Source organism: Corvus hawaiiensis, chromosome 17 (genome assembly GCF_020740725.1).
Source record: "Corvus hawaiiensis isolate bCorHaw1 chromosome 17, bCorHaw1.pri.cur, whole genome shotgun sequence".
NCBI classification, from domain to species: domain Eukaryota; kingdom Metazoa; phylum Chordata; class Aves; order Passeriformes; family Corvidae; genus Corvus; species Corvus hawaiiensis.
The window spans coordinates 1,499,011-1,520,038 of NC_063229.1; the positions used below are offsets into that span (position 1 = coordinate 1,499,011).

Sequence of the window (21,028 nt, forward strand, 5' to 3'; positions counted from 1 at the left end):
TTCGGAGCCTTGGTGGTTTGGTCAGAGATTAGATTTAGGCAAGTAACCATCGTGTAATATAAAGCATACCTGTAGCTGGATTAAATCCTAATCTGTAAATTTTAGAAAGCAGATGAAGCTGTATTTATGCAAGTCCAGTATTTCAGCTTGTGAGGCTTGGGAATTTGGGTTGTTTCACAGCTTTGTATTCAGTCAATTTTTCTTCATCTAAATCTGTAGAGCCAAGTTCTCAGACACTGCAGCCCATAACTTTAGAGTTAAGACGTCGGAAAATACCTAAAGGATGTGATGTTCCATTGAAGCGTCCCAGGATTGAAAAAAACTTGTGTGAGTTTTTTGGTATTCAGATCTCACACTGTGTGTGTGCGTGTATAAATATAAAAGTTCTTCAAGCTTAAGGCGGGGGGGAGGGGTAAAATGGCTGTGGAATAATCTTGAATTGTGATAGATGCATTGACTAAAATACAGCACTGGTTTTTCTCAGATTTGCCATTCATATGTGGCATCATCATGCTGGAATTCCCTCCTAAATCTTGGAAGTTGGTTTTGGATAAAGGAGGCATAAGTTGTGAGCCTTAATGCAAAAATTCACAGATGCAGGGATGGCAGTGATTGTATTGCCTCCAATACATAGAAGGCTATAAAAGCCTTAAAAGTTGTAGAAACTGTTCAGTTACTAGATGGAGGATTTACTGCTTTGCTTAGCAAGGGCACTCTAATACTCTGTAAATACTCAGCCACTGCAGTCAGATAGCTTCTGCTTTATCTTTGTGTGCTCTGTGTGGAGGCTGAGGAACTTGAATGTGTTGATGAGGAAAGAAAATTATATTCTCTGTAGTAGTGTCATGACCAAGGAGAGGAAGATCTGAAGAAAGCTCTTTCCTTAATACCACAGAGTCTTAAACTTCAGTGTGTGTAGGTTATCTAGCCCAGTCATGGTTGTTTGTGTGTCTGAATTGTCTCGTCTAACTCCTGGTATTACTTACATCTGTGGAACAGCTTGTTTAGACCAGCTCCAGTATAGTGTGACAAACACACCCCCACTGCTCTGCAGTATGCTTTTGTGTACATTTTACTCTGTGGAATTTTTTTTCTCAATAAGAAACCAGTAAGAAACTGATCTGTATTTGTACTTCAAATCTGTTACTAGAAGAAAAAAGTTGAGAGTTTTTGCTGTATTTTTATGCTTATTTGTAACTTACCATTGTAGCTTTTACAGAGGCCTAATTACCCAGGCTTTTTAGCTTTTGCTGTTAGCCCTAGTCCTTAAAAAACACACTTTCAAGCTGTTGAAGGGAGGGAAGAACTTGAAAGCTTGCTTGTCCTCTGTTTGTACTCCTGTAACTGCATGGTACCATTAATACAACTGTTCCAGCTCAGGAAAAATTTAAGAACTCTTCAGATAATACTGAGAGAGACCAGATCAGGAGGCGTTCTTCAAGACTCTCATCCAGTATTAGCCATGAGATTTTAAATACAGATCTTGTCACAACTTCCACGGAAATTCAACCTTGGAAAGATGCAGTATCTAACCAAAATGAATCTGAGAAGGGTAAGTGGCTTTGCACTGTACCCTGGATTTTTGTGAAAAGGTCATCATGTAGTTGTTGCAAGCTCTATATTTTCAGTTGCTTAACCTGCAGACTCCATATATGCCATTAAAACCTGATGCATCAGCAGTGCAGGGAAAACTTATTGAAAGTTTCTACTGCTCTGCTGCCCTGATTGCTTTTGGCTTTTGATTCCCTCTCTATCAGTAACCCTAGCATTTCCTTTGGGTAGTGGGAATTTTTACAGTAGAGGAATAACTGGCCTTGCAAAAGGAGAGCTCCATAGGCTGTAAAAATATTCAAGGAAATAGTTTGGTTTGGGGTTTGTTGTTTGGTTGGTTTTGTTTTTTAGGGAATGCAGGTTCTAATTGTGAAAATGAAGTAATTTCAATGTTTTAACACTTTGAGATTGTAGAAGTAACAGCCCAAGTGCTGAACTCAGAGTTCTTACAGTTTAATCCTGTTGTTGAACACTAAAAGCATCAAATGGGATGCTTCTATGCTTAAACTGGGGGGAAATGATACTCCCTTTTCTGCCCTGTGCTTCACTGCCTTTCCCTTTTGGGGGAGCTCTTGTAGTAGTTTGAGGAGATCTGTCCTATTCTGGGCTCTAGACAGTTAGCTTGTATGTTTCTAAGCAGCGGTAAATTTAGAGGGGTGCTACAAGTTAGTTGTGTTGTAAAAATTTTGTGACCCAAGAGCCAGCAGTCAGAGCATGGATCGGTATTTTTCTCCTCTCTAATGTGATGAAGATCCCCCCTCCCCCGCAGTGTTCTGCAGTATGCTTTTGTATGCATTTTACTCAGTGTTAAATTTTTTTCATTCTAGTCCAGTTAGAAATTCCTGTTGAATCTGACCAAAGTTTCAGTGAACAAGGATCACCTGGAAACACGTCGCATAGCACAGCACTCAGTACAGATGCCAGTTTGCAGGAAGAAAAAGCTGAAGACATTGGGTCTTCCTCTGTCACTGTCAGAACTCAAGAACCTTCTGCTGCTACAGGTTCAGATTTTTCATATTTAATGTTGATGCATTTCTTAAAGCAAATGACACCAGGTGTTTTGTACTTGTACAAGTGTTAAAATTGTGCATTCTTGCAATGTTAACCTTGGTAAAAAAAGCATATTTTTATTCTTTGTCAACTCAGTTTTAACCTTATGCTTTTGAGTTGGACAGCAATCTTAAAAGTGGAGATCATAATTTTTAAATGACTGGGTGTAATATTTTCAGCATGAATGAAGTTAACAAATGCTTGTTTTCAGTGTTTGGAATTCCGCATTAAATTGGACTTAGCACCTTAAAAGGTCAGGTTCTTTTCTCCTTAATGTGCTACAGGTATGTGGTAACTGTTACTGCTACTGCCTTACTGTTACTGCTGTCTGAGAATCCTGATGGTGCATTTTTATATCCTTATGTTTAGACTTGGAGGTGCAAATTTATGAAATAGTGTAGTGCAAATTTATGAAATAGTTCAAACATTTCAGTGTCTGTCTTGATGTATACTCTCTTTTCTCTTAGCTGGGGAGTGTTCTTACCTTGCTTTTCAAACTAAAATTTCATACGCAGATAGTAGACTGTCAAAATGTAGTGCTGTCCTGTGATTATTTCTTCTAACTTTAATCTTTGGATCTACAGCTAACTGGGGAAACTTGAACTACGTATTTCCTAGTTTATGCTCTATCAAACAAGTTTAATTTTAAGTGGAACAGAGCATTTGGAGAGATTTACAGTTGCTCAACATTGGCGTAATCTGTGTATGTTGTTTGTTGGTTATTTTAAATTTCTCTCCTGTTTGCATGTATCTTCTTTCACTCACTCTGGTGTAACTGTTCAAGTGACATGTCCTCTCCCTTTCCACTAACGTGTACCCTCAGTGCCGAAAGGAACTGACCTCTTTCCTTCGCTCGGGTTGGATGTGTAAATGGTCTTTTAGTATTTAGAAAATAGAGCTCTTTTGATGTTGGTCTCCTTCAGATATTGCTGAGCATTTGTAATTTGGGTTTAAACTCGGGAGAATTCCAGCTGAATGTGTAATATCTGTGTGTGCGGTGTCATTCACACTAATGGAATGTGTGGGATGTGGCCTTCAGAGCTTGCTTCATTAGATACAAGCAGCAAAGTTGTGGAAACAGGGCTTGGCTGACACCTGCCCAAAGGCACTGATGGAGTTTGTGCGCTCTTGTTCCTGGCTTTTCTGTCAGGACTTGAGCAAGCTAGGTTAAAGTTAATTTGGGAATATGCACTCACACTGAATTCTGACCTGAAGTACAACACTGGTGGTACATAAAAATCCACACTTCTGAGCATGGATTTTATTTTATGTTATTAAAAGTTGTTTCAGTTAACATTAGAAATCATCTATCCACCTGGGTGGACATCCAGGTGTGGCAAGCAGGTGGTTTTTTTCTTAAGGATTGGGGTTAAAAGCTATGCAGAGTCTTTGAGTAAATACTGTTACCCAAAATCCAAGCACAGAAATCTACATTTCCCTACTTAACCAACATGAAAAATCTTATTAACAAGCAGTTTGAGATGAGGGTTTTAAAATTCATAGATTGTGTCACAGATAAATCCTTTGTAGTTAAAAGTGGATCTGTGTTTCCCTCTCCATGCTCTGTCTTGGTTGTGGGATTGTACCAGTGTCCCCCCAGTGCTGATGAGCTGCCTGATGGGGGAACAGCAGGGCTTGGTCTTTTACCTGGTAGTGGCATGTGTGTGTAGCAGCATGACAGTGGTAGATGCCTCTAGGTGGGATCTGGAAATGCCTCTGGAAATTGCCAGTGGCTTCCGGCTCTTGCGGAGGGGTAGTTGTGTTGCAGAGCCCAGGCATGCTGTCCTAAAAACAGCTGGTGTTGGAGACTGAGAGCTGAGTTAACTCACTATCAAGTGAACAGATAAGCTCCAGATAAAACTGTACGTCAGACAGTTATGTTCATTATGTTCTCAGTCTGCCACGTGTTTTAAAGAGATTTGGGGTTTGGGAAGGGGTGAAGTACGTTGTTGGAGTAGGTGCTGTGTGTGGGAGACAAGGGTTTTTATTGCATGTGAGATCCCGCAAAGTACAGCATGGAAGTTAAAGTCATTGGTAGCTTTCCATGTGTAGAACAAAGACATTATTGTAACCCAGTATTACCATTATTATTTGTCTGTAGACTTTAGTTGCTTAGTGGGAATTAATTATCTTCCTGTAGGAAAATTCTGTAAAACCTCTATTTTCCTCTGTGTGATATTTGGCATTGTTGAGTAATGCATTCTGGTAGTACAAGTTTTACCTTGCATGATGTACAGGAAGAACATGATTTTTATAGCATTTGAATATCAGGAATTTTTAAGGACAAAAGCACTCCTCTTAAAGGGTGTTTTTCTAGTCACTGGTTAAGTATATGATTCAAGATTCATAGTGGTTGCAGACATTTATAACAGCAAACACAGTCTGGAGTCTTCCCTATGACTGAGATGTTTTAAAATTTATTTGTCTGTAACATGTTCTGAAAGGGGGATATAGCATTGCTTGTCAAAACTTAAGTTCCTTTCTAAAAAGTTTCAACAAAATTCTGAATAATTACATGTACTGAAAAATTAAGATCCTGTTCTGCTGGCTTTGGGCGCCTCTAATGACAAGGGACCAGAAATGGTGATCAGAATGTAGCTAAGTCAAGTTGTCTTTCCAAAAAATATGTGACAGTCTGTTGGCAAATTTAAAGCTCTGCATATATCTGAAAACAGATTTAAAAGCATTCCACAGCTGTTCATGTGAGTTTACTCTTAAAAATTCCTTTTACTTTAAAGGTGAGCTGCCTTTGCTTTGCACAGATCTGCTATTGTGTTTGTAGTAGTATTTGCCAGCACCCTTGAAATTACTTATTTGCATGGATATGCATCAGGGATTCTATTTGCCTTATATTTACACCTGCTTTTCTAATTTTGTTGCTCTTAGCTTTGGGTTTCAGTTAAGGAGAAGCATAAGATCTTTGCATCAGTTTGAGAGAGTGGCTGTTTCTCCTGCAGCTCACCCTGAATAGGCTTTAATCCCTTCAAGGTAGTGTGAAAATTGTATTTTTGAGCCTAACAATATATGGTAGGTAAATAAGTCCTTCCTGCCTTGCTCATTTAAAGCTCCTTACAGCAAGGCACCATAATCTGGTCACAGTATTTCAGTTACACCTCAAAGTGCAGGTAAAGCCTTTACATCCCCTCACCTGGCCCCTCCAAAGGTGGGTTGAGGTGTGAGTGGTGCACTGCATGATTTACTGCCCAGTACAGGCTGCTTTTATTGGTACCAATTTATTTCCAGCACAGGGGGAAAATGGTGAGTGGAGGGCTGTAGGAAATACTATCTGTAGTAGTTCTTGCAGTGCCAGGTAATGTTACAGCTCACAACCCCTCAAGTTTATAAATATGTAATTATCTGTGATTATTGGTGCTCTTTCTTATATATTTCTTACACCAGGCATCTCCTTCTGTGGATTCTGGATGCACTGGAAATTCTTGGATGCTGTCCTTACCTAAATTAACTTGAGCAATTAAGCAAGATGGTTTTTGTTTCACAACTGAGATATTGAAAGAAAGAGGGTTTTTGAAAATAAAGGAAGAAATGTAGTTTGAGAGCTGAAATGATGAAACACTTGGTGAGCTCAGGAAAAACAACAAAGATTACAGAAGAAATAAGTTGAATGAAATAAGTAATTAGTGAGGACACTGGCCCAGTGGTGTGAAGTGGTCCAAAGCACAGTGTGAAAACTGTCTGCTCAAGAATGTTTGTTATTATGACCTATCATGAACATAATGCACCAGAGAACATGAGTTTTAGAGTGTTTCAATGTGTTCAGTTTAACAGCAGGTGAAGAAATAATTTGATCTTCACTTAATATTTCTTTGGAGACTAGGAAATAGAGAGTGGAAGTCCCCTCAGTTTAGCAGGCAATTGTGTGTGGCGGTCTAATGGCTCAAAACTGCAGTAAGGCCAGCTTTAAGTGGGGGAAAATGGGAAGAGGTCTGTGCACTGGTGGCTTTCTGGGATTGTTTACCCGGGTGTTGCAGGAGATGCCACAGGATGGCAGACCTTCATCAAGGTACCATGCTGCTGCCAAATATTCCTGTCTCAGCAAGAGTCACATCAAACAGAGAATTGGTGATGGAGTAAAAACACCTCTGGTGGACTTGGAAGCTTCAACACTGCGTGGTCATAGCTTGAGCCTTGGATAATTCAGCCCAGTGAGGAGTGAGAGGGGTTGCTGACTAGAACACTGAAGGAATGTTTTCCTCTGTAGTGAAACTTAAAGGACACACCGATGTTTGACCATGAGTGTCTGTGCTTAATATTGTAATGGCTGACTGAAAAGCAGATGAGGAGTTTGAATTTTGATTATAATCATGGGAGAAATAACAGGTGCCAGTTTACCATTCATTTTCCTCTGTACTCACAGAAAATACCCACCAAGCTCCTCTGAAAAAGCAAGTGCCTGAAAATCTGAAGACAATACACTAAACCTTTTCCTATAGAAACCAATTTTAGTGCCATATGTTGTGAGCAAAAATTCTATCTCTGTGTGAGGATGGTAGCTGCCCCTTCAGGTGTTGGTGTAGGAAGTCATTTTCAGAGCACACGGAGTGTGGGCTCTCCAGAGGCTCCCCTGAGTGGCAGAGTTGGTTGTCAGTTTCCCGCTCTGCCTGGGTGACTGGGAGTTCTGTTGTGCTACTTGTAAAGAGGGAAAATGTAGTGATGGGAATGATTGAAGCTTTGTTTCAAATTTTGTGGGATCGTCTGTATTTTTATTACTCTGAATACATTCCTTTTGCACATTGCAGTAAGTTTTTTGTCTGCTTCCTTTTCCTTTTCCCATGTCTTTGTTATCCCTATTTCTAACTTCAGCTAATGCAATCCTTTCCTCTTCTAACTTGTAGCTGATCAGTTAGAAGCCATTCCCTGTATCTTCTCCAGAGTCTGTCCAGCTCAGTGGAGGGAAGTGCTCTGAGCTTGGATGTAGGGCATCATCCTGACAGTTGTGTGATGTTACAATAGTTTCCCTTGTCATCTTTGTAATGTTTTTTTGTTAAGTCTTTGGACCCCATTACTCCCTTCTGCTGTGGTTATGTTTTCCAGCTTCATGTTGGTTATTAAATAGTAACCAGTTCTCAGCATTCTCAGTAGTCCCAAATGCTGGTTTTTTTCCTTTACAGTCAAGAGAACTTTTCTGTGTTTGCTTTCACTAAACCCACAGGCCATTGCACTAAGCCTTCCTGAGATACTTTTTCATTCTTCCTGAATGCAGCTTTTGATGGTCTGCAGTATATTTTGATTTTGGTATTGGCAAACTTTGTCATTCTGCAAGTGTGAGTCTGGCTTTGCTGCAGTCTTATTGATGTTCCTGTCAGCATGTTTTTAACGTGGCTATGCCTCAGTGTCTTCCTCCTGGTCATGACCACTGTGAAACACCTGAAACTAGTGTCTTTCTTTGTACAATTTCCTTCTCCAATTTCACTGCATATTCTTTCTTTTAACCAGCTTGGTGTTACATATGACTTAATCTTTCCCTATGCATCAGGGTACAATTACTTGTGTTTTCTCTGTGTCCAAGATTGGTTTGTACACAGTACCTAAAGGCTGTGTGCCTCAGATACAGCAGTCTAGGATGCTTCTGTGCACTGTGATATAACCTTTAAGTCTCCTGCTCAGTAACACCACTTTTGTTACTGCATGCTAAAAGCTTGGAAACAAACTGTCCTGTGTTTTTACTCCAGGATTGGGTTGACACTGCCTTTAACAGTTCTTCTGTTCAATGCCTTCCTGCAATTACAGAAAATCTTATTCTTCTTCATAATGTTTCTGGGTACTTTTGTCCCTTGTTTACAGCTATTTCTAATACTTCTAATAATATCTTATTTGTCATTCATGTGCTGCATCCTTTCAATTTTAGTCACTGTTATTAGGTTTGGGTCTTGTAGTTAAACACTTCTTTCTTAATCCTAAAAGTCAAAAACACAAATATGGAAAAAATACTTTAGTACTGGCAAAACAAATTGAAAAATTGTATTTGGAAGCTGTTTTTTAGAAATGATACTGCCTTTCCTCCTTTCTTCTAGCTGGAGAGGGATTTTTTGATGCTGTGTGTGTAGTAGTGATGGATAATTGTCTAGATCTACTTAGATTTGTTTCCTCAGTTTTACCTCTCATGTGTTGTATTGAGTACAGATACTGGTGACAGTAATCTGATTTAGTTCGAAATGGTTTTTTGTATGTTTCTTAGCAAAAACATGAACTAAAAGTTTCTGAAATTCATGATAGATGCAGCCCTGGGTTGCACAACAGTGCTCTGTGGAATAGGTGCCTTAAAGTGTTCTTACATATGAATCTTGAAACTTCCCTTGCTTTTTTGAGAAACTAAGTAAGTACAGCTCATAGGGAACATTTTGTAACAGATGCAAGCAATTTTGTGTTTCATTGCTGCTTAGAAATTGAAATAAATTTTAATTTTACTTGAAAAATGTTCTGACATACTGCTTCTGTTGTCTTTGGAAGTAACCAGGCTTTGGTGATGGGACTGTGCACCCAGAAAGGAGGTAGCAAAATAATTGTAAGCAGAGAAGCAGAACTGTTTTCTTGGAAAGTGCTTTCACCAAAGGTGTGAATAATTGTAAACAAATAATCTTTAGTGTTCTTACTTAGGGATGTAATCTCTGTGAGATTCAGTCTTTTATCTTCAAGAGCACTACACGATGATATCAGCTGTTGGGCAAGGACTCAGGGAAGTAAAATGTTGTAACTTATTCATAGAAACAGTGGCGTCATGACAACCAGTTTTTATGAGCTGTAGGGTGGAGTTCTCCCTTTAAAGTTATTGATCTGAAAGGCAGAAAAGGCATTAACATTTTACTTTTAGCATTTCATAGCTAATACATTTGAATGCATGCTTACTTAAGTTCTTTTTGCTGTTTTAAGTTTAGGAAACCATTTGATAAATATAGCAAATGCATGGGGCAATTTTTCTGTTTTGTTCTTACAGTAACAAAACCTTGTAGGAGAACAGATTTTCTTGCATCAAAAAAGGTTGCAACTGTTGACCAAGATCACAAGTTTAGATGCAAGTTCTTGGACTGTTCAAAATCCTTCCGCAAAGCCAAGTTATTGCATTATCACATGAAATACTTTCATGGAGTGGAGAAGGCTGCAGAATCACAGCAGAACCCTGTAAAAAGAAATATTCGAACCAGAGCTTCTCTGGCTTCTGAAAAAGCTAATCAAGAAAGGTCAAAAAGAGGACGGACCGCAGCTGGTTCACTGTGTAAGTATGGTGCTGATCTTTTTCTTTTTTTTAAACAGCAGCAGGCAAGACAGGCAGAAAATACCAGAAATCAATTTTCCTTTGGGCTGAAGGAGTCTCTTTTAGGGCTCTATCTTAGCATGTTTCTATGTGGAGAAGAAGCATAATACATGTGAACATGGTGTTTTAGAAAGATAATACTGAAGATGTTCCTTCCTCTAGAAATCAAGAGCATGTTCTGGTAAAGAACCCACTCAGCTTCTCTTAATTTTTTGTAGCAGCTCATTTGCATATTAAATCTCTGTTCCCTTTTAAAAACTACAGTTCCCTGAGTTTCTGACTTGATTTTTATTTTTCTCCTGGCTTACAAATAGTATTGGTTGAAGACTTCCGTCCTTTTCTGTATTAGGGAACAGTTTGGGTACCTCCAGTTCTCTCCTATATCTTCCTTGTCTTTAGGTTTTGACTTTACTTGTCTGTATTTTACTGCCTTCAAGCACATATCTGGCTGGAAATCCAGTACCAGTTTCTGCAGTATTTACTGTTCTGTGGGATGAAAAATCATAGTATTTAACAAGTGCAGTTGTTTCAGCTGTGCTTGAAAAAGATCTTCACACAGCAGATGGGCAATGGAAAGGAATAAAAAATTAATGGTTTGCAGAAAAAAAAAGTAAGTTTTAACTGCTTTGCAGTCCACAAAATCACATTCACTTCTGCTTCACCCTCGTTCTCTGAAGCACTCTTGGCCTGGCATGACACCAGAGTGGCAGTCTAGGTCTAGTGTGAATTGCAGTGGTTGTTGATAACCTGTCCAGACTTGGCTCTTGGGGACTGATGTCTCTGTGTACTGCAAGTCCATAAAACTAGTCATCTCTTCTGTCTTTTCATTGAGCCTTTTTTATAAAACCATCTTTCTCCTTGCTGAATTCCGTGGCATCTTTTGTCTTTGCAGATGATCTTTCATTAATATTTTGTTTAAGAATTTCAAAGTCGTGCAAGTTGCTCACAGAGCTCCAGCTCACTACAGCAGGATATATCCTGCCTTACTTTGCTTCGTGGTTGCTTCTCCTAAAGAGTCCAGAAAATGACTTTTCATTTGAGGTGCTAGTGCTTGTTCCTAACAAGATCAGTGTGACTTTACATACTGTTACTACATGTAAACCCCAAATACTTCTGTATCTTTAAACAATGCACAGGCATAAGCTTAGATTAGGTAGGGAAAGAGTTCTCTTTAAATGCATTAGGATGTAATGATTTGTATGTACTGTACTCTGCATGAAGCTTAAGTGAACCCAAATATTGCCTGGAGGAACACACTGAGACAAGCATGGTTTGAAGACTGTCTGCTGAGAGCTGCTCATGCAGCTGCTTTGTGCATGTCATGGGCTTTTCAATAACCAGACTTCTTTTTGGCTCTTTCAAACTGTGTAATTACTTTGATTTCAGAAGTTGTTTTGTTGTGATTGTCTTGAATGCACTGACTAGTAACTCAAGATCTTGACCCTTCCATTTATCCTTTCCTCCAAGTGCATACAGTCAGATGCACCGTCATCACTGGCAGCTAATTCCTTGTGGAGCTTAGATGCAACTGTATTTGCTTATTTTAAGCCCCCACCCCTCCACTTCCCCATTTGTGGATGGATACTTTTCAGCTGGATCATTTCCATCATGCGCTTCCTAGTGGCTCTCTGCACAGAGCACCTGGGGTGTGCTCAGAGCTGCTGAACATTGCAGCAAGGTGGAAGGGGGGCTGTAAAGTTCTTAAGTCACTTCCACAGTTGAAGCCTGCTGTTGTGGACCTGTACTACATATTTTCTTGATGAGGAAAAGCAATGTCATTATATCTTAGTTATGATACTAAGTGCCATTGTTTCCTAACTCATTGTGTTCTTAATTTCCCTAATCTTTGTTTGGTGATACTATACAGTTGAAAGCAGAGTTAATGAGGTTCATGAGCTCTTACTGTAGTATTTGAAGTTCTATTATTCTGTCTTAATGGCATGTATAGAAGGCCAGTCTTCTAGGCAAGACTTTCTGTCTACTGAACACTTACGCCACCTTTTCAAAAGACTTTTCAGGATGTACTGCTTAGAGTGAAAGCTTTTGAATCCATAATTCAGTCTGGTACGTGGTGGGTATACTTTTCATCTTTACAATCCTTTTGTGAGCAAAAATTCTCGTATTTGAAAAGAATATAGTTAAATCATTTTACCTTTCGGTACAAAGGTCTTTTACTGTACTTCACTATATTTGGTAGATTTTAGTGCTTAAGTAAAGGTGGCAATTTCTAACAGATAAAACTTTCAGCAATCGTAATTTTTGTTATTCCATAAACTTGAAAATACTCTTGCTTTAGAAACTTTGTCACACTTACCTCACAAGTTTTATTTTAGACTTCTGGGACTCCTTACTCTTTCTGCCACACATAAAAGAAATTAATGGTGGAGGTGGTCTGGTGCTACATTTAAAGTTAAAATACTTACTGCTTTTAAAGTTGTGGGAAAATGTGCAATATTCGTAACAGTAGCAAAACCTTTTCTTCGCAGTACTTAAAATTAGAATTTTAACACATAGAAAAGATGATGGATGTAAGTGGTCTTCAGTGACCATGTTGTGGGATTTGGGAAGGAACAATTTAAATATAGTTGCTTTGCAATGAAATGGAGAGTCTGAAATTTCAATTTCTGATATGTAAATTGTGCCACTTGATACTGGAATCAAAGCTTGAGTGAGCTGGAAAGGTTAATGTGGGACTGATTTGAGCTGTCTCCCCCTTTTTCCAAAGAAGGATTTTGCCTTAGAAGTGGCAAACTGGACAGTAGCTCTCGAAATTCTGTAGTGGCTCTGAACAGAGAGGAGGAAACTACCATTGCCTGCAGCTTGTATTTTACATATGCCTAAACAGAATGACTAGGACTTCATGGCTACTGGATGTGTTCAGGCAATACCTCTTTCTTTAATTTACCAGGAAGTGTTATGGGATCATTATGATGAGGATGAAGCAGCTCGTCCCCAAAGTGCATGGTACAATACTTACCTTCTCGAGTTGCTGCTACTTGGTCTTCAGGAAAGAATTGTCCTTACACAGAAGGTGGCAGTTGATGTTGTTTTTCCCTGGGCTGTAGGAGATACAGATATACATGCCCTCAGCTCTCAGGTTGCATTACACTTCAGCAGGTACATTGCAGAGCCACCTTTAGCTGTCTGTTAAAGAGGAGAATCGAGATCTGCAGAAATGTATGTGGATGCATAAGCCTAAAAGAGGCTTTTTGAGTCTGGGCTGCAGATGACTTCTCAGTGTTGGTCTTAGATGAAAGAGTTGCTTAGGTTTTGTGCTAGTTCAAATGGAGATGCTCTATCAGAATTACTGCTTGGAAATTACATGTGGTACAGTATCTGTGAAAATTTGTCAGTTAGTTACTTACTGGTTGTAATAAAAAAGTGGAGTAGAACTGCATTCTGTGTCCATATGCATTAACCTTAAGACAGGCTTTTTTCTTTGTGGACCCTTCTCTTTTGCTGTAGAACCCCTTAGTTTACTGTTGAAGTACATCATCCCATACTGTGACTTGTGCCCTGCAGATACTGTAAACAATTTTCTCTGAAGGTAGTACCAGTTTTCTGTTTCAGATACGTCCATGTTATTTTGTATAAAGTGCCTGCAAAAGGCTATTCTTAATAATATTGTTTCCTGACCCATAAAGATTGTTTTTTCCTGACCTAGACCACTCCAAGGGCATGAGGCACAGAATAACTACATTTCTTTCTTTGTACCTGCAAGTCATAATTTTGACATCTTGACTTGGAGTTTTTCTGGATTGGTGACTTTCATCTTTTTAGTAAAATCTATTCATTTGGAGATTTGCTAACATGTAGTTCATGCCTTTGTGCTGGACATATTTTTGAAATCTGAAAGTCAAGACTTGAGTGCTTATACAGCTGATGTGCCCCCACGTCATACCTTGGTGAGGCTCTGTACGTGCTGGATGCTGAAGATTTCTCAGGAGACACAAACATCGTGAACAAGTAGGGGAGTTGATAATGTGCATGCAAGGAAATGCCGTCTGTGGTGATTGATGTCGTCTTAATGCTCGTAATAATCACTTAGTCCTGCTGTCAGCACAGTTGTACTGACAGGGACCTCATGAGCTGATACCCGTTGACTCCTAGGACATAGTTTAGCTCTTCTCAGGAGCTTTGGTCCTAATGGAAGCTAAACTCAGTTTTGGGACTTCAGAAACACTGTACAGTATTAGGCTTCAATTTGGGGTGTGGGTATAGAACAGTAGCCTAAGTCTGGCAAGTTGCTGCCAGTCTTGGCTCTCCTGTGTTCCTTGCCTTGAGGAAGAAAAGAAAGGAACAGACCTGCAATTTGTAGTTTGGATACTGTAAAAAATATGTCCATACTGTGGAGTCCATATAAGGCACTTAAAGAAGGAAAAATGTTTTGTCAGTAGGTTTAAATTTTGCTACATAACCTCATTTTTAGAAAATTCTGCCTACTTAATCACAGTATGTCCTCTTAGTGTATAAGTGATTAAATGCACGAATTTTTTACATGAATGCATGCAAAGAAAATAGGTATTTTGTCCTTTCTTATGTTACTGATGAAAGCTGAATTGTGCATGGGTGGGGTTGACAAACTTGCTTTGACATCTTAAAACATCTCACTAACAGCTGTTCACAGGTGAACCTCTGGCCTGTTGTATACTGGTTGTCAGGTTGATCCTTTGGGAAATTTTCCTGTTTCCTCTTAATTCTGGCTGACTGATGCCTCTTTGCTAGGTAGTGGGATGTGCATGGTGATCTACAAATGTGGGTTTTTTCCTTGCAGCAGGGGAAGATCTGCATAAACACCCTCTGTGTTCTGCAGAATTGCCGATTTGCTTTGGCTTATCATGACAATACTCCATTTGGTTTCTGGGGGGTGGCTGTAAGTCAAGATGATACATGGTCTTTCAGTTCTTGAAAATACCGCTGGAAGTTCTCAGCAAATGATCTCACAGCTGTGGATGGTAACTTTGTCTGATTCACATACTTCGGAATGCAGTCTCTGCTTCCTGTGAGTGCTGAGTTATCTTTTTACCTGGGGTCCTGCATCAGGGTTCCAGGGAACAGAAAGCTACTGCCTTGTCTGTCACTGAACCTCGATGTGCTCAGGTGTAAGTTCTCTAAAGAAAGTTAGAACTCTAAAGTTCTCTATCCATGTGGTTTCTGCATGGTTGAGGTAATTTCATACCTCAGGTCTGTATGTGTTAGTTTCTGAGATCCTTCATTGCTTCTGGGTCAGCTCTTCATATGATAGAGGATACTTCTTCCTGCTTATGGGACAGAGGCCTGAAAGAACTCCGTGGAAGAAGGCTGGGGGCAGTTAATCAGCAATCCTGTTCATCTCCAGTATCTTGTGAACATACCTCCTGTTCCTGTTAGTGGTATTCAGTGTTATCTGAGCTGGAAATTAATCTGCTCTGATGTTTAATCACAACATTCCTGTTCAAGAACAATGAGAGTGTCGCTGCCCAGGATGTCCGGAGGCTTTTTGTGCCTTTTGTGGTTTCCCTGAGGTGGGACACAGGTCTTTATGGGGCCTGCACAAGCAGCTTTAGGAAACACAAAGGGGTCCTCTGTGCATTCCTCATAGGGGCCTCCATGAGCCTGGTCCTGCTGTCGCTGCAGCCTCACAACCCAGTAATCCTGTGACTGGGTGGAGGCAGAGGAGTAGGAAACCTTCTGAAGGGTTAAGATTGGCCTGGAGAGACCAGAGGATGGAAGCAGGTGGCACACCCTGCGACTGGTACTAACGCAGAAAATCTGAACATGAGAAATGTCCAAGTTTTAAAGCCACATGCCTAAATATAAGGTCTTAGTTGTGGTTGTTATGAATAATTGTTCTTTAGAGAACGATTTTATAAATTGACCTCAGTTATACTTGCAAATAAAGAGGAAAAAGGACACTTTAGTGTGGAAGGCTTGTAAGTTTGTGTCTCCATGGCATCAGTTCTAATGTTTGCTGTCCCAAAAGCTTAGGATAAATTTGTAGGTTTTTCATCTCATCTTCTCAAATTCAATCACAACTCCTAAAATATATTTCAGAGTGCTCAAAGATCTTGTACACCCTCTAAACTTTTCTGTCAGTGGAACAAAGGTGTTTCAAAACTTCAGTGTGTTTGTATCAGTTACTGAAAAAAAAAATGTATCCAATGTATGATAGAGTGCCTTGACCTCCCCCAGGACAATGTTACAGTTAACTGAGAAATCTTACAGAAGTATATTAACTTGTGTGTTGTAAAAGACAGGATGTATTCTTGGCAAAAATCTCCTTAAAATTAAGTCTCACAAAGCTAAAAAAACCCAGTGGACACGAAATACAATTTTTTTTTCCACCAAGAGTCTGTGTGCACCTGTGTCAGCCCACAGGAATCTAAGAGGCCTTGTGCTGTTGCAAAGGCTGGTGGGATCAAGGTGGCTATGGGTGTTCTTAAATGTTAATTCATGAGATTGAGTTGAACTGTTGGCAGAGGGGAAAGTTAGGAGGCCTAAATTAAGGCTGTCAGGTTTGTGTGGATTTTTGTAGTTTTGAGTTTCTCTGACATGGTGTTGTGTGAATATTTTGAAAAGTTATTGCAGAGTAGTAGACAGTCACGAAAGCTGCAGAAGAGATTGTTTATGTGACTTTTCACCGTGTACTGAAATATACCATTTGCATTTCATAAAGTTTGTTAGGGCACTGGTGTTCCCAAAGAGATTATGTAGTACCTGAGCATTCTTTCTAAGTTACTGTGTACTGTGGGAAAAAGTTTTCTTTTGTTTTTGTCATCTGAACTGATGATATCTTGACCCACAGTCATGGAAGGACTCAGAGGAGCAAGAAGTCAAAATAGACCTGACTTAAACAAGGAAATAAAGACGGTACCAAAAAACCCAACCAAACAAAAAAAAAAATTACCACAAAACTTCTTTGTACTTATTCCTGCAAGAGAAGTTAGTCATGTTGCAAATGGAAGGTCATACAGATACCATGGTGTTTTATCAAGGAGTATCTTCTGGTTTAGTAATTCTTTATGGACAAAACCTTCTACTTTCTTGAGGGAAATATGCACTCAGTGAAAGGCAGCAGCAAGTTGCCTGTCTGGACAAAGGGCATGTTTCAGAGAGTTGTGTGTGGTAATTGGGTTTTGGTTTTAATTTCTGCCATTTGTGGCTGCTGTAGAGCACTAGGGCAGGTGACTAGAACCTAAGTTTGGTTGTGGAAATAGTTGCAAATGGCTTTTCTTGTTTGTTTGTTTGTTTGTTTTTCCTTTAAGTTCTAACTTCAGAGAGAGAGGACCAGGGAAAATCAGATTTCTGCATCTTGGAGCTTCTTTTGCCTGAAGAGATGCACTTGGTTCTGAAAGATCTACAATGATACGTCTTAATGTGCCTTGTTATTTCTTCAGCTTGAAATGTTGATCAGGGCACGGTGCTTGATCCAATTTCTTCTCCTAAGTGTGGTCTCTGGGACTCTTTCCCTTCTCTTTTCAGTAACTCTCAGGTTCTGCTCACAATTTTATTAGAGGTGTCTAAGTGGCACATTAATCTTTAGGCTAGAAGGAAGTTGCCCATCTTATCCACTGAACTTTGGAGATGCATATACTGATAGAACTGGACATTTTTGATGAAAGTCAGCAGCCAGTCACCTTGGCTACTGGGTCTCATTGATCAAGATATTTGATGTACTACTCCAAAATGGCAATGTACTGCTCTTGTTTAGTCTGCTGTCCTACCTGCCATGCAGCTTTAGCTGTTACTGCCTTCACTGCTCTTTTTCCGTGTCCAGGAGTCTTTCAGTAGGAGTTGCTACTTGCAGGTAGGAGGATGAAACTGTTTGACTTAAATAAAAAATGGAATCTCGGGTGAAGCCATGTCTGCATCTTACGATTTTTATGAATTTTAGCTAGTGATCCTGAATTCTTGCATCTCACTCTTGGTTGAAACACAGTTGTTTCAGTGGTATGTACTTGAAAACTGCTCTTCCTTGTATGTGCAGAGCTGCTTTATGCCACTTCTATGTGTGTCCTTACAAAGCACACTTTTGAGAACTGGCTGTGGTTCCTCTAATGAAACCAACAAAGCACTTTTTCTCTTGGAGAAACTAATAAAAATTACCCAAACCATATCTCTGCCGAACCAAACTGTTTCTCTTTTCATCTTTTCTCAAAGTCACAGTATTTCTGGAAGAATAGAGCTTTGGGGAATGCATAGGCATCCACTGTTTCTTTTTGAAGGAAAAGTCCCTCAACAAATCCAACAAAAGCATTGGAGGTTTTAGCCTTTTAGTCAGGGCTAGGACTGAGCTGAGCAATGTCTGATCAGAAACATTCCACGTGGACTGCTAGAGCTGCTGCTGCTGAAGTAGAGTGACTTTGGAAACTATTTAAAGCTTGGACTTTGTTCTCTTTGTAGATGCTCCTCTACACATAGCCCTCAGGAGTACCCCATGTAGAGATGAAAAAGTAGAAAAGAGAAGAACTTCAACTCCTGTAAGTGCATTAAATAGTCACCGACATTCTATTAGAGACCAAACCAGGAACCACATAGCAAGAGCACTGCGGAGGCCTCGGGAAAGAGAAAGAGTTCAACATGGTACGGCTTTTGGTTTAACATGGAAAGTTAAACGTGGAAAAGTCTTGGGAAAGTTTTGAACATTGTAAGGAACTGATAATATTCTGTATACCATCATTTAGAGAGAGTAATTTTGTATAAATGTATGGCATAAAATGTAAGCAGTGGTTTTTCACTGTCAACTTGTAAGTTTTCATGCTATCTGCATTGGGGTTTATTCTTCCCAGTCAGTTGATATTTTTAAGATGTAAAAAGTACTAATGTATTAAAGGTCATGAAAAGATTGTAGGTTCTGTTAAACTCCTGGTTGTCCAAATCGTTAAATATTTTAAGTAATCTTGTACTTACTCAGATACCTAAACTTAAAAGAGGGGGTGGGCACTGGGCAGTATGACCTAGGGTGTTTTATTTTGTAGGGGTTTTTTTTCAATAGCATTTGACCACTTCTGGTAGTCAGCAATTGCTACTAGACATCTCTGAAGAACTTGACAACTTTGACTATTCAGTGGTATAGTGTAAACCCTATTTATACTGAAATTTACTATAGTATAGTTGTGTAACAGCCAAATGGGATGGGGGGATGGATGTATATGGCACATGCTCACAGAAACAATACATATATTTTAATATTTTGTATGTATATAAATGATATATAAATTTCCAGCATACTTCTAGATTACTACATCACTTCTTTCCTTCAGATGTTGGTAAGAATTTGAGTCACAGTGATGAGGAAAACACAAAATCTGAGGTTAGACTACTGTATCTATGACAGATGCTTTGTATCCTAGAGATCATCTCCTTAGCTGCCTGTCTCTTTGTTGTTCTGTTGATCATAGCAGTCAGGTAGTATTAAGCATCTTGTTTGTTCTTGGGCATCCCTTACTGCCCTCCCTTGTAGGAAGGTCTGAATGAGATCCATCAGTGTCTGCTCACTGTTCTCACTCAGTGGGATGTGTCCTACGTTCGAGTGTGGCATTTAGAGATTAGAGTGAACTTTCACAGTGGTGGTGTGATAGAGGATGATGAATACTCATTCCAGTCTTCATGAGTCTCTGCCATTCAAGGAAGTTGAAATCCTTCTTTTTTTTCCCCAAAAAATCCAAACCATTTAAAAATGTAGTTTTGTGCTTAATTTTTAGGATTGTTTTTCAGTTTATCGTTTTGTTTGATCATGTGAATCTGTGAGGATGCTGCTAACCTAGACAAGTCTCTCTGTCTGGTCTTGCATCAGTGAGAATACATTACACTTCAGAGCACTTACAAGAAACAGCCTTAGGCAGCAAGATTTTTCAGTACCTGGTTTTTTGGAAGGCTCTGGTATAATACTTGAATACTTGTTCTTTGAAGATTTTTTTTTTCAGGGAAACAAGCATTAACTCTGTTGTGCATTTCAGAAGATAGCTGCACATAGAAATTTGCAAAAACTTAGATTTTTTTTCAGATTTTAAGACACATGGGGAAGCTCAATGGCACAAAGTGACATTTTCTTTCATATTTATCTGGGATATGTTGATAGTGATTGAGGAAGCTTATCCTGTGCCCTTGGATATCTTCAAACAAATCCAGCAATCTTATCATGTGAATTTCAGTTTTCAAATGAAAAGAAGCAAAATTTTCCTACCTCTGTTGAGCTCAGTTATTTTCTCTTTGCCCTTCTGGAAGAATAAAATGGCAGAACTTCCTTGCATCCCTGTGAACAGAGAGAAGGGAATGGTACCCAGAGGATCCTGACCATTGGAAGAACAGGAGATGAGGACAGAGGAAAGTAAGAAGGAAGTTGGAAGCACTATGTTGGCAATTAAATATGAACCTTTTTTTTCTTCCTGTTTTTTGTTGGTTTTGGGGTTTTTTTGTTTTTTTAACCCCCCCCTCAAACACCCATGGAGGGGGTGGAAGAAGATGGCTTTTGTGCTGCCATTCCTGCTGCCTTTGAGGGCCAGGTGACTGGTGTGGCTATGTGGGTGAGCACACTGAGTTGCCTTCACTAACCTCATGCCAAGAGGGGCACAGAAGTGGCAAAGTAGCAGGAAATCTTCAGGGACTGAGAGGGATGGGGAGGTGCAGAACTAAAGAATCTCCTGAGGACAAGCTGTTGAGCATGTCTCCTGCATGCTTACCACGGCTGATAAAATGTGACTGCAGTTTGCAGTTTCTCAGTGAACTGTTTATGCCATAAATACACAGCAAGTGAATTGGGGAGTTTACTGTTGGCATGTATGAAAGAGGTTGACGTAATACACTGGTATTGCTGGTTTGCTTCATAAATGGTTACAGAGGTTAGAGACAACCTAGGGTTCTCAAATAGTTTGTGCAAGTGAAGATGTCTTACAGTATTGAGTGTCTTGAAGTGCTTATTCAGATCTCTATCATCCAACATTGAACTAGATTTCTGAATGGGATGGTGAATGGCTCAATCAGCCAAGCACACTTGAGAGCAGAGCCCTTTTGAGATACAAGGCATCCTTCCATAATAGGCATTGATTACATCTCTAGCTGAGTCAGGATAATTTACTTAAGGACTGTGTGAGTATCTAGAAATGCTGCTGCTGAGACCTAAATCTGAAAGACAGGAGTTGTAACCAAACACTGGGGTCCAGAAAGCAGGGATTTGTA

At 39.6% G+C, this 21,028-nt stretch overlaps 1 protein-coding gene across 11 annotated transcripts in view; it reads left to right on the forward strand.

Annotated features, from left to right (window-relative positions):
• PHF20 (PHD finger protein 20) overlaps positions 1–21,028 on the forward strand; it is a 71,411-nt gene that overhangs the window by 26,586 nt on the left and 23,797 nt on the right. For 8 of the 11 annotated variants that reach the window (XM_048321512.1, XM_048321515.1, XM_048321517.1 and 5 more), the window contains 5 exons: positions 220–327; positions 1,376–1,552; positions 2,379–2,552; positions 9,554–9,832; positions 18,254–18,433. In XM_048321512.1, coding sequence (XP_048177469.1) covers positions 220–327; positions 1,376–1,552; positions 2,379–2,552; positions 9,554–9,832; positions 18,254–18,433 — 918 coding nt within the window. The remainder of the gene's footprint in view (positions 1–219; positions 328–1,375; positions 1,553–2,378; positions 2,553–9,553; positions 9,833–18,253; positions 18,434–21,028) is intronic. The other 3 variants (XM_048321520.1, XM_048321519.1, XM_048321521.1) reach the window with 3 other exon arrangements.